Below are 13,238 nucleotides of genomic sequence, written 5' to 3'. Positions count from 1 at the left end.
AAACATGTTAAATTGTTGGTTATGCTGGCTAAAGTAAAATTTTCAGTGTCACGCTGTAATTGACATTTTCAGAGTGCTACAGTAAATCTTTTTTTTACCACTTAAACATACCTCCCAACTTTTGAAGTACTATAAGAGGGACAAAATGGGTGGTGTACTATGCGTGACGTGGCAAATTTAGCCCCTCCCACTTTATCTTGACTCCGCCCATTCTCCCATTCAGTTTTAATGTGCCCCCACACAGTATAATTCTCCTACAGTCACCCGTAAATTATATGCCCCCCTCCATCTCCATTACCCAGTTTCATGTCCCCTCCCCTTCATCTTCCCCCTAGTTTCATTTCCTTCTCTTCATCTGCATCCAGTTTCATGTCCCCCACTCCATCTGCCCCAGTTTCATGTCCCCCCTACATCTCTGCCCCAGTTTCATGTACCCCCTCCATCTCTGCCCCAGTTTCATGTCGTTCTCCCCACTCCTTCATCTGTCCCTAGTTTCATGGACCCCCTTCATTATGTTCCCACTCAATGTTTAACACAAAACAACAATGATACTCACCTTTCCCTCATTACCCGCAGCTCTCTCTGCAGTCCCATTACAGAGTTGTAGGCGTGATGTGAGTGACGTCATCACATCGCGCCCACACATCCAGGAGACAGATCACAGTGTCATTCAACTCCGGACGCAGATGAGTTAAAACCGGGACATCCCTCCTGCTGACCGGGACTGCGGGAGCCGGCATACGAGCGCTCCCCATTGAAATGAATGGGCTGCTTTTTTCTCTATGGGCCCCTTCACACAGCGTAAGTGCTCGGCTCATTCCGCGCTGTACACGCGAGCGCCTCTAAACACTTCCCATTCACTTCAATGGGAGCGCTCGTAGAGAAAAAAGCAGCCCATTCATTTCAATGTGGAGCGCTCGTATGCCGGCTCCTACTGAAATGAATGGGATCTGCTTTATACGCGCTGATTCTGAACGTGTTTTAACGTTCAGAATCAGCGTATCCGAAATGTGAATGCACCCTAAGGTTACCAGACAGGTTTTATCAGTGCATGCGTGCATGTACATGCATGTGATCCATGTGTATGTATGCACGTGTGTGGTCCATGTCTATGTATATGTGTGTGCACATGTGTGTGCACACGTGTGATCCATGTTTATGTATGCGTGTGTGCATGCATGTGTGTGGTCCGTGTATATGCGCGTGTGATCCATGTGTTTCTGGGTCCGTGGATATGCGCGTGTGATCCATGTGTTTCTGCATGCCCAGCGCAAGTGTCCATGCATGCGGCTGTTGTGTATGAGTACTCATGTGCTCTGTTCGTCCGTGTGTGTAGTGTGCATCCATTTGAGTGTCTTTGCGTGCGTGCGTGCGTGTGGTATTTGTGGAGTGATGTTTGTGTTGTGTGTTGTGGCAATTGTGTGGTGTTGTGCTTGTGAGTTGGTGTATGTGTGCTGTCTGTATGATGTTTATATGGTGTTTGTGTTTTGTTTGTGGTGGTGCGACCCCTTTAGCAGCGACTCTTTGGCGCCGTCGCTATAATCCGTCCCTGTCAGTCACAACTGTTGTTTTCCCCTCAGCACTTTCACTTTTCCCCATTATATGTATAGGGCCTAAATTCAGGGACCCCAATCTCATGATGGAGGGACGCTAGCGAGATGTAACGTGCACAGTATTCTGCTCCTGTGGGTGGAGAGGAGGCGTGCCAAATTTCAGCCAAATCGGGCAAGAACTGTTGATTTGTATAGAGCGGACTACTACAGAATTTGAGTTATATATATATATATATATATATAACTATATATATATATATATATATATATATATATATATATATATATATATAGAGCAGCAAGTAAGATAAAGCTAAGCAAAGGCTGCACAAGGGGACAGTGAAGATTTTGCACTGCTCGGGATGTATTTGTAGATCGTTTTTTGAAGCTGGATAACCCCTTTAATGCTGAGTGTCAGTCCATCTTGGTGATGCAGTAGGACACTCACCACAAATTCCCACAGTCACCATGTATGTGGGATACCCGCCTTTTTAATATTACATATACTTTTTGGAGATTCAGTTTTTCTTTCCTTAGCTAATAAAGGTTACGTCTTATTGGCACAGCCTCATATCTCACAGTACCCATCTTTCCTTTCCCATAGTCTACAGTCCATACATAACCAGCTTTATCTTGACCTTGTTCACATACCTGCGTCGTCTTCATACGTGTCCATATGTTCCTGGTCTGGGCTTTTGATGTTGTAGATCTTTGTAATGTCCTGAACCTCCAGAATATGGATGCTGGATTCCATTGTAGCTTTATAATTTGTCACCGTAGATGTCTTTACACAGAAGACTGAACATTACTCTATAGGAATATACAGCGTATAGAGGTTTATTATATGGTCATGTCCAGGTCTATGGGCATTTGTTTTCACTATAAAGCTCAGTCAGGAATCTGGAACCTGCCGTAATATGACAGACGCCCCAGTCTAGAAAAAGATGGGTGACAATTTTTGAAAAATTATTTTATAAGGGGTTTTAACTTAAGAAAAGGCTCAAAATGGAGTTTCTTTAAATAATTATACAATAACACACACACATATATACAGCGGCGTAACTAGGAATGGTGGGGCCCCGTGGCCAACTTTTGATATGGGACCCCACCCACCGAAGGCCTCAACCGACCGACTCCCCCCCCCACACACTCACATTCCTGCGCTCTCTATTATGCCCCATATTGGCCCCTGCACATACTATTATGCCCCATAGTGGCCCCTATACACCCAAGAGTATAATAATCGGAGACCCAGGGAGATACCAACATAAAAAAAAACAAAAAAACAAACAAACACTCTTACTTACCGATCCCTGGCTCCACTGCACTACTCTGTGGTATCCGGGATGACGCAGGCCCCGGTTATGTGACGTCACAGAAGTAGGCCCAAAGCCTGTCTGGAGCCCAGAGAGGTAAGTAACAGTGTTTTTATGTTCCCTTACCTCTCCCGGGCCTCATATCATTATACTTGGGCATCATTATACCTGCCAACATTGGTACGTAAATAGGGCCCGTTACTCCAGCCAGTAACGGCCTATTAGCATACTTCCCAACCGTCCTGATTTCCACGGGACATTCACAAATTCGGTGTCCTGTCCCGCGGTCGGCATGTCATGATTTCAAGTCATCGGCATCTGGAGGACACCGATGAGTTGAATACATAGGCGATTAAGGCAGGAGCTCCTGCTTTAACGCTGCACTCTGGCTCCTGCATGTGTACACGCGATGTGATGACGTTACATCAGGCCTACAACTATGTGAGTGGAGTGAGAGAGCGGCGGGGGAGCGTTGGAAGGGGAGTATAAGTATTTGTTTGTATTAAACATTGAGGGGAACATAATGTAACGGGCCTATGAAACTGGGGACAGATTAAGCAGGGGCGGCATGACACTGGGGCAGATGAAAGGGGAGAATGGCATGACACTGGGGCAGATGAAGGGGGGGAGAATGGCATGGCATGGCAGTGGGGCAGAATAAGGTGGGGGGACGGCAGGACACTGGGGCAGATGAAGGGGGGAGAATGGCATGGCACTGGGGCAGATGAAGGTGGGGGGGATGGCATGACACTGGGGCAGAAGAAGGGGGGAGAACGGCATGGCACTGGGGCAGATGAAGGGGGGAGAACGGCATGGCACTGGGGCAGATGAAGGGGAGAACGGCATGGCACTGGGGCAGATGAAGGGGGGAGAACGGCATGACATGGGGCAGATGAAGGTGGGGGGACGGCATGACGTGGGCAGATGAAAGGGGGAGAACGGGGGCAGATGAAGTAGGAAAGAACGGCATGAAACTTTGGTCAGAGATGGGGGGACATGAAACTGGGGGCAGAGATGGGGGAAATATGAAACTGGGGGAGAGATGGAGGGGAGGAATATAATTTACAGGTGACTGTAGGAGGATTATACTGCATGGGGGCACATGAAAAATGAATGAGAATGGGCGGAGTCAACATAAAAGTGGGCAGAGCTAAGTTGTGACACATATTTTGTCCCTCTTTTGGCTCTTCAAAAGTTGGGAGGTATGTATTAGGGGAAAAAAAAAAATGCAGCAATAGCGGCTGTTGCCAGGCCCCTAATGTCCCGGGCCCTGTGGCAGCTGCTACCGCTGCTACCCCAGTAGTTACACCACTGCCAGGAGTTCTAGCACAAGAATTAATTACCCCTATTCATAGAACCCCCCAATAAATTGAGAATATTTTACCCCTATCCTAAATATAGTGGTGGACGCAGAATGCCCTCACTAGTTTTATTGAAGTGCTTCAGCCATCTCTAGCACTCTCACTGAAGTGAACTGACCACATTCTTCAACCAACGCTATATGTAGGACAAGGGTGATGCAACAGTTTTTGGTGTTGTTGGGGCTCACGGTGGTTGAACCTCCAGAAATCATCAATTTATCCCCTGCCCTATGGATAACTTTTAGGAAATTGCTACATTTATTTATATTTGTGATCTAAGGAAATGGGGGTGTTTAGAATTTTTAGGTTTTTGTAAAAGAAAATATAAGCCTCCCGAGGGGACCTGCCATCATTAGACCACCTTTACCATAGACCGCAATACAAATAGACTTCTGTTAGTGTTGAAACCTATAAAACTATATAAATTTGGTATTGCCATAGTCGTTCCTTCTAACAGAATATAGGCAATACGTTACAGTGAATGCTGTAAAACCAAGACCCATAAGAAAATGGGATGGGGTGGAATTTACAAAAAAAAAAAAAAATGCCAGAGTTTTGCATCCAGATTTCCAGTACACTACTTAGCAGTAGTGTCATTTACTATACCAAGTGCGATTTGTCCTGCAAAAAATGAGCTTTCACACGGCTCTGAAAAGTATATAAAAAAGTTAAGCTATGGTTATTGTATGGTGGAGAGTATAAAACAAATATAAAAATGCTAGATGGTTAAACTAGGCTAGGTGAGAGAATAGAGGGATCTTACAGGAGACAAAATGTTTGCACGGCTGAAGCAGGACCATGTAGGTGGAGTCTCAAACACATTCAGGAGCACAGGAGATAAGCGGCCATGAGTAGCCCATTACAGAAGACAGAAAGGTGTCAGACCGGGTCCGGCCGTGAGCGGCGGTGAGCGTTTTATGCTCTCCGTCGCAAAACTGTTTTTTTTTTTTTAAATTGGAGTTGAGTACTGCATGTCAGACTCTGTGTCCGATTTAAAAAAAAAAACGGTTTCGTGGCGGAGAGCATAAAACGCTCACCGCCGCTCACGGCCGGACATCTTTGAAACCCATTCAAACGAAAGTGTATGAAAGAGTCCTGCAGGTTTCCGTCTCCTGCCTCTGTTTTGTGCAGGAAACGGAAACCTGCAGAACAGAGACCGGGCGCAGATGTGAACGAGCCCTTAGCATATAAAGTCACTTTTCTCATTAAGGTGCAGACAGTCAGTGCATAGCTATAGGATGGGACATGGGCACAACAAAAAGAAAGCTTAGGCCCCAGGGAACACAAAATGGCCCATAATAGATGAAAGGGTTTTACTTTTCTTCCTAAACTGAGTTTGGAGGACTTTTTATACAAGTCATATTGTTAACTTGCTATGTGTCCCGCCCCCCAATACTCTACATACACCCCTGACTGCGCATAGTAACAATAACTTATTCAGGCCTATTCAGATTCTGCTGTCCAGCACCAAATACCCAGTGTTCTGGTTCCCGGCCAGTTGTCCACTTGTTGTGCTAATGTGAGAGGTGACAACTACACCGCACTTGTCCATGTCTGACAACCTGAATGACTACTGTTGTATATAGTTACACAATGTCTGCTGATTACATTATATTGTGTGGACTAATGGCCGGGATATAATCCTAATTGGGGACTTTAGAAATTTACCTTTTTCTTTTAAGTTGTACAGAGATTTTTTCTCCTCTCCCCAAAAGAGAGAGAGAAAAAAAAAAAAACACATAATATTGCAACTCCAAGAATTTTTTTTTTCATTTTGCATAGATTTGGATTTTTTAGGCAGTTAAAACGTAAAAAGAACTATATAAATGTGATATCCCCAGAATCCTACAGACCCATAGAGTACAGTGACATGTCCGCACAAATGCACCTATTCCTCCAATCCCCCCATTCTGAAATGTTTTCCATCTTCCCAGTACATTGTGCGGAATATTAAATGGAGCCATTATGAAGTAGAGTTTATCCCACAAAGATGAAGCCCTCATATGTCTCTGTGAATGGAAAAATAACAGTCATGAGGTTTGGAAAGAAGAGAGTCAAAAACAACAATGAAAAAATGTTTAAATGTCTATTTGTATTTATCTGATCATAGGACACTATAAGGCCCCACGTAGCGAGCGCAGGCGCAAAAGTATCACGGATTTCCCAGCAGCGCAGTTCACAGAAAAACCGCAGACTATCTGCTTCAATTATACCGATACGGAAACCATCAGCATTTCCATAGATATAAGTGACACGCTGCGATTTATAAAACCACAAAGGGCCTTATTTCTTGTGTATTATTAGTACTAGTGGCCTCGGTATAATGTGTGTTATTCAGTAATACTTCTCCATGGTATAGCCGTGTTCTTTCAGTGACGAGGAATATAAACTAAAAAAAAAAAATTAATTCACCTCGCAATGCCCCGGCCTTCTGAACTGACTGAATATGGCAATTCTGTTTTATGTTAGAATTTGGGGCCCCACTTAATTTTGCCCAGGGTCACACTTTCTCTATAAAGAGCCCTGCCTGCTGCCAGCCTAAGCCCCGAGGCCCTGGACCACTGTATAGACCCCACCACTACATGTGAGCAGACCCCAAGATGTTCCCCTTACCATATGTCCTCAGTGAAAGGACTGAGCGCTAGTAGATGGATCCCTTATATAATCTCCAATATTTTACAAATCGAAGCGGCCGCAGATCCTAGTATTATACATTGATGTTTGCGTCTCAGCAAAGTGGCGCCGCAGTATAATGATAGCCGAGTTTGTTGGGGTTCGAGGGCCCACAAGCTCACTTACTGATTCCTGCTCCTACTTATGGCCGTCTCCGCTTCCCAGGCACGAGGATAGGAAAGTAAGTAGGGCCTATTACCTGCTGTCCTGCGCCCTGTGGCAGCGGCTACCCTGGTATTTATGCCACTGGTCAGAGGGATGGCGGCCATTACTGCTTCGTCTACACCTTGTAAAACATCGGAGACCCAGTGCTTACGGTGCCGGCTCTGCTACCGAGCAAGCGCCATTTTTGAAGACTCAACATCTGCCGTAATGGTATGGTGGATGTCAGGAAGGGAGAACTATTTATCTGTATATATTTTTTTGTTAAAATCAGCAAAATTTTTATATCTGAAACCAAATCAAAATTTCTATAATAATATTTCAGGGATTATTTGGGGTTGAAACAAAATACTCTATGGGGACTAAGAAACCAGAGCGGATATTTCTAGAAATCTGAGATAAAATTCACATTTTGATTCTTTTGTGTTTTCTTTTTCTAAAAGGCTATTTTTGTGCAGCAAAACCACAACTCTGGTGGGACTCGAACCCACAACCTTTGAATGTCGTCTTCTCACTAGAAGTCCAATGCGCTATCCATTGTGCCACAGAGCCATCAGTTGTGTGAGTGTTGTGAGCTGATGTCTCTGCTACACTACATGTCATTGACACGATGTAGCCGAGGCTGAACGTGTAGCTGTGGTGTATACAGTACAGGAAAGACAATCCCGCAGTCACCAAACATCACACTGACTCACCCTAGTGGAGGATAAGAGGAACTACACTGAGAAAATCTCAAAAAGGCAGAGGGACGACAAAGTTTGGCCCAGATTACTTTTCTTATAAACCGTTTTGGAAACCTATTTTCAGGGAGACTATTAGGACTTAATATTGGGGCTTCCCATATTTTGGAGCTTGAAGAGCAACTACAAATAGTAAGTTCTCCCATTTTTGGGTTGCTGACACCTCCAGCGCTATTATTTTGCAGGGCTTAGACCCAGGTGTGACCCAACGAAGGACAACAGGTCCATGGAGTTTGGATATTCTCCCATATTTGTATTGGGTTCCACCAAAAACTTACCATGAGGTTTAGGCCTTATTCACACAACATTTTTCAAAAAAGCTGACATGTGCTACCCATCGTATTCTCCAACACAGAAACCATTGGATCCGCTTTTAATGGGTGAAAAACATATCGACATCTGCGAAATAACGGATCAGTGGGTCGGGTCACGTACAGAAGACTGATAAAATTCATCGTTTTTTATCGGCCTGTTAATGGATGACACTTGTCCCTTCTCCAAAAAATGGAACAGGAGCAAAACAACCTATTTAATGGACGTTAGACCCATTCAAAGCAGCATGCCATGTACATAAGGTCTAAGGCCCCTTGCAGATGGCCGTGGGCTATCCGTTTTTTTTTCCAAATAGCCCAATGACCCGTTCATTCTGGGCCGCAAAACTAAGGACAAATCCAATTCCTGCTCCATTTCGTTGAATGAATGGGCCTGCGGATGCACGGTTGGTACATAAAATCCATGTGCCGCCTTTTATCATGGCCTCCAGCCCACACATGGTCGTATACAATTACCCTAATACTTTTGGGGGTGAAGGTGGAGACTTATGGAGAACCTATGGGTCTGTAATACTGACCCACAGGGCCGGGGTCTGGGTCTGTGCACATGTAATCTATGGGATTTACAATTTTTTATTTTGTTTTCAAAAATTGCATGACGTTTGCCAAAAATTTTAATTTCACCTTTGTATAGGTCATAACGCACAGTATATATAATGACTCCCATTACGTATAGTATTGACTCCCCATGTGACTGTGTTGTTACCACCGTATGGTCATATAAAGAAGGGCCGCTGATCTTTTTGTGTTCCTTGCAGAAAGTGTTGGACGAGTGCCAGGACCGGAGGAGCTGCCAGCTGCTTGTCAATAGTCGCTTGTTTGGGTTGGATCCATGTCCGGGGACCAGCAAGTATTTGGTTGTGTGGTACAAGTGCCGGCCAAGTAAGTAAAGGAATCTGCGAGTCTGGTGGAAGTTACACGTCTCATTATATCTACTTCCTCCATTGTCTTAGGAAACCTGCGTGACCCCGGGGTCGTGTAATGGAGTCGGTGATGTGAAGCGGTGCCTGAGCTGAAATGACACAATAGTGTTTATTAAAGGAACACTCTGGGCAAACATCATAAAATAATAGAGACAAAATGACTGGAAACAAAACACTAGCGGAAAAAAAAAACTGCTAGTATCTCCCATTGAAATGAACGGGAGGCGGTTTTTACAGTCGGATTTTGAAGCGGATTCCGCGTCAAAATCCACCTGCAAAAATCTCCATGTGAACTGACGCTTAGTGGTATGGAAACTGCACCAAAAAGGCGGAAGCCACCAAAAAATTATATATAATATATAAACAACATAACATAAAAAAAAAAACAATTTCATCCACAAATATAGAAATGGGAACAAAATCTCCAGAAGGTTTGGACACGTTCGAAGTATAAATAGGAAACAAGGGATAAATCATAGAGATAAAATGACCAATATCCCAAATGGAGACATTACTGTGACAAGACTTGGGAATCTCCAAGCCCCAGTGATCCCAAAACCTCCCCGATAATGCCCTAGTAGGGGGTAAACAATCCCATAGTAATACCCAGGGACAAGGAATACTTCATAAAGTAATGGGTAAGAATAGACTATAGGACTCTGCACATACAAATGCATTGTGTTACTGAAGCAGCACATTACCAGGTGTGAACACGGCCTGAGGAAGCCAATATGGCAAAATCTGCATCAGGCGGTGTTCACAACTGGTAATGTGCTGCTTCACTAACACAATGCATTTGTATGTGCAGAGTCCTATAGTCTATTCTTACCCATTACTTTATGAAGTATTCCCTGTCCCTGGGTATTACTATGGGATTGTTTACCCCCTACTGGGGCATTATCGGGGAGGTTTTGGGATCACTGGGGCTTGGAGATTCCCAAGTCTTGTCACAGTAATGTCTCCATTTGGGATATTGGTCATTTTATCTCTATTATTTATCCCTTGTTTCCTATTTATACTTCGAACGTGTCCAAACCTTCTGGAGATTTTGTTCCCATTTCTATATTTGTGGATGAAATTGTTTTTTTGTAATAAAATTTTATTTTATGTGTAATATTTTGGTGGTTTCCGCCTTTTTGGCGCAGGTTCCTTTATACTTTAGGGTTTCTACCATATCACTGTAATTAGTTGTCGGCCCAGATTATGTATTTTGTGTCTCAGGCCGGGGCCCCACAAGACGGAAAAGGCAAAGTGGGTGGAATTTTTGTGAATCCAATTGCCCACTTTGCAGTATAAACCACAGTCCAGACACGCTGCGATTTCCAAAACTGGCGCAGTTTTGGAAATCACAGCATGTCAATTATACTTACGGAAACACCGGCGGTTTCCCCATAGATATTATTGTAACAGAAACTCTGCAGAGGAAAACTCCGTGAACTTTCTGATCAGAGCACTATGGGAAAAAACACAATGATTTTCCCGCATCGCTTTTTTGCTATGAGACATCCCGTGGGGTCTTAGCCTCAGTGTTATTAGTGGGAAAAATCCCTCTAATTCCACTAAAAGAAGTCGCAAGTTTTTGAACAAATCCAGTTTTGTGCACCAATGTCCGACTTTTTTTCAGTTTAGTAGCGCCCCCTTCCATTTAAGTAGGATTTGTGAAAAATATTTGCGACTAGATTCATTATCATTCACCAGTTTAATATTCCAAGGTCACTTTATACCCTCATAGATTCACTTCCAACCTGAATACAATGTTACATTGCTATGTGGAAGCATAGCAATGTATTATTGTAGCAATAGCGCGACCTAGTGTTTAAGGCTCAGTTTTGTACAAAGTGTAAACACTATGGGAGTCAGGAGTGTATTACTGGGAAAGTTTGGTGACAAGACTAGTGTGACATCACTTTTGGCCATTTTGCTTGCCACACAGCTTTCCCAGGAGCAGCTAAAAACAGCTGAATAGAATTTTCCATTTTGGCTTTTTAACCTACAGATACCAGGGCTCAGACTACAGAGATTGTGCCCGTAGTCTCTAACCATGGAGACACATAGGTCACTGAGGAGCTTCATGTACAAAACTGTTGACTGAGACTTTATATGCAAAAGGGTTTTTTTTATTTATTTTTAATTTTTTTAATTTTTGGTGCGCTGAGACCATAAATAAAACAAGTTTACACGCCCTTTAATTTTTAATGATTGCATTTATTCATGTAAATAAGTTATCACTTGTTCCATCTTCATAGATGAATACAAGAGTAAGGTTGCCTGTGAAGATGACCGCTTGAGGCTGACCTGTAAGAGAAACACAGTCATCGCAATCTACTCCGCTACATTCGGGAGACTTCAGGGTGACGACCTTGAGTGTCCGCTCCAGAACCAGGACATTCCCTTAATGGGTAAGACTGCAGAATCCAAACTAATGTAAATTCTGTCCACACGAAAACATAGTGTCAGTCTTCACTGCAGTTCTTGCATTCTATTCACCAGCAATGAAGATTAGTGTATATTGTGCTATAGGAGCTAACCAAATAGGAAAGTGCAATGAACAGTGTTTTCACTCTCTTACCCTAGAAGACCTCTGTTGTCTGGTGCAGACTATATATTTAAAATACAGGCTTCAACTTTTCTGCAGGTCGTTGCTTAAGATCCTTGAAGCAATTATTCTGTCTTGTGCAGTATAATTACATAATTACATCACAATAATGTGTCTGCAAACAATTGTGTGTGTTGAAATATCTTGTAACATACTGATGTATCTTTCTACAGTTTAGAGGAAATTTCATTATTCTTCCCTATCTAAAAGCCCTATCTATCTATCTATCTATCTATCTATCTATCTATCTATCTATCTATCTATCAATCTCCTATCTATCTACTATCTATCTATCTATCTATCTATCTATCTATCTATCTATCTATCTATCAATCTCATATCTATCTATCTATCTATCTGCTATCTATCTATCTATCTATCTATCTATCTATCTATCTCCTATCTATCGATCTATCTATCTATCTATCTATCTATCTATCAATCTCCTATCTATCTATCTCCTATCTATCTATCTCCTATCTATCTATCTATCTATCTATCTATCTATCTATCTATCTATCTATCTATCTCCTCTCTCTCTATCTTCTATCTCTCTCTCTCTCTCTCTCTCTCTCTCTCTCTCTCTCTATCTATCTATCTATCTATCTTTCTTCTATCTATCTCATATCTATCTATCGCCTATCTATCTATCTATCTATCTATCTATCTATCTATCTATCTATCTATCTATCATCTATCTATCTATCTATCTATCTATCTATCTATCTATCTATCTACAGAGTTGGCCAAAAGTATTGGCACCCCTGCAATTCTGTCAGATAATACTCATGTTCTTCCAGAAAATGATTGCAAGCACAAATTCTTTGGTATTATTATCTTTATTAATTTGTCTTCAATGGAAAACCACAAAAAGAATTGTCAAAAAGCCAAATTGGATATAATTCCACACCAAACATAAAAAGGGGGTGGACAAAAGTATCGGCACTGTTTGAAAAATCATGTGATGCTTCTCTAATTTGTGTAATTAACAGCACCTGTTATTTACCTGAGTCACCTAACAGGTGGTGGCAATAACTAAATCACACTTGCAGCCAGTTGAAATGGATTAAAGTTGACTCCACCTCTGTCCTGTGTCCTTGTGTGTACCACATTGAGCATGGAGAAAAGAAAGAAGACCAAAGAACTGTCTGAGGACTTGAGAAGCAAAATTGTGAGGAAGCATGAGCAATCTCAAGGCTACAAGTCCATCTCCAAAGACCTGAATGTTCCTGTGTCTACCGTGCGCAGAGTCATCAAGAAGTTTAAAGCCCATGGCACTGTGGCTAACCTCCCTAGATGTGGATGGAGAAGAAAAATTGACGAGAGATTTCAACGCAAGATTGTGCGGATGGTGGATAAAGAACCTCAACTAACATCCAAACAAGTCCAAGCTGCCCTGCAGTCCGAGGGTACAACAGTGTCACCCCGTACTATCCATCAGCGTCTGAATGAGAAGGGACTGTATGGTAGGAGACCCAGGAAGACCCCACTTCTTACCCAGAGACATAAAAAAGCCAGGCTGGAGTTTGCCAAAACTTACCCAAGAAAGCCAAAAACGTTCTGGAAGAATGTTCTCTGGTCA

General features: G+C 42.9%; 1 protein-coding gene and 1 non-coding gene across 2 annotated transcripts in view; one reads left to right on the top strand and one right to left on the bottom strand.

Moving 5' to 3' along the window:
• Positions 1–13,238, top strand: part of LOC142198576 (protein eva-1 homolog C-like) — a 212,046-nt gene that overhangs the window by 44,806 nt on the left and 154,002 nt on the right. The window contains exons 3-4 of the mRNA XM_075269606.1: positions 8,896–9,019; positions 11,307–11,459. Coding sequence (XP_075125707.1) covers positions 8,896–9,019; positions 11,307–11,459 — 277 coding nt within the window. The remainder of the gene's footprint in view (positions 1–8,895; positions 9,020–11,306; positions 11,460–13,238) is intronic.
• Positions 7,532–7,617, bottom strand: TRNAR-UCU (transfer RNA arginine (anticodon UCU)). Its single transcript is given in 2 exon segments — positions 7,532–7,567; positions 7,581–7,617. It is a non-coding gene; the product is annotated as a tRNA-Arg (tRNA).

Source organism: Leptodactylus fuscus, chromosome 3 (assembly GCF_031893055.1).
Source record: "Leptodactylus fuscus isolate aLepFus1 chromosome 3, aLepFus1.hap2, whole genome shotgun sequence".
NCBI classification, from domain to species: domain Eukaryota; kingdom Metazoa; phylum Chordata; class Amphibia; order Anura; family Leptodactylidae; genus Leptodactylus; species Leptodactylus fuscus.
This window is presented reverse-complemented; position numbering and strand designations above follow the sequence as displayed.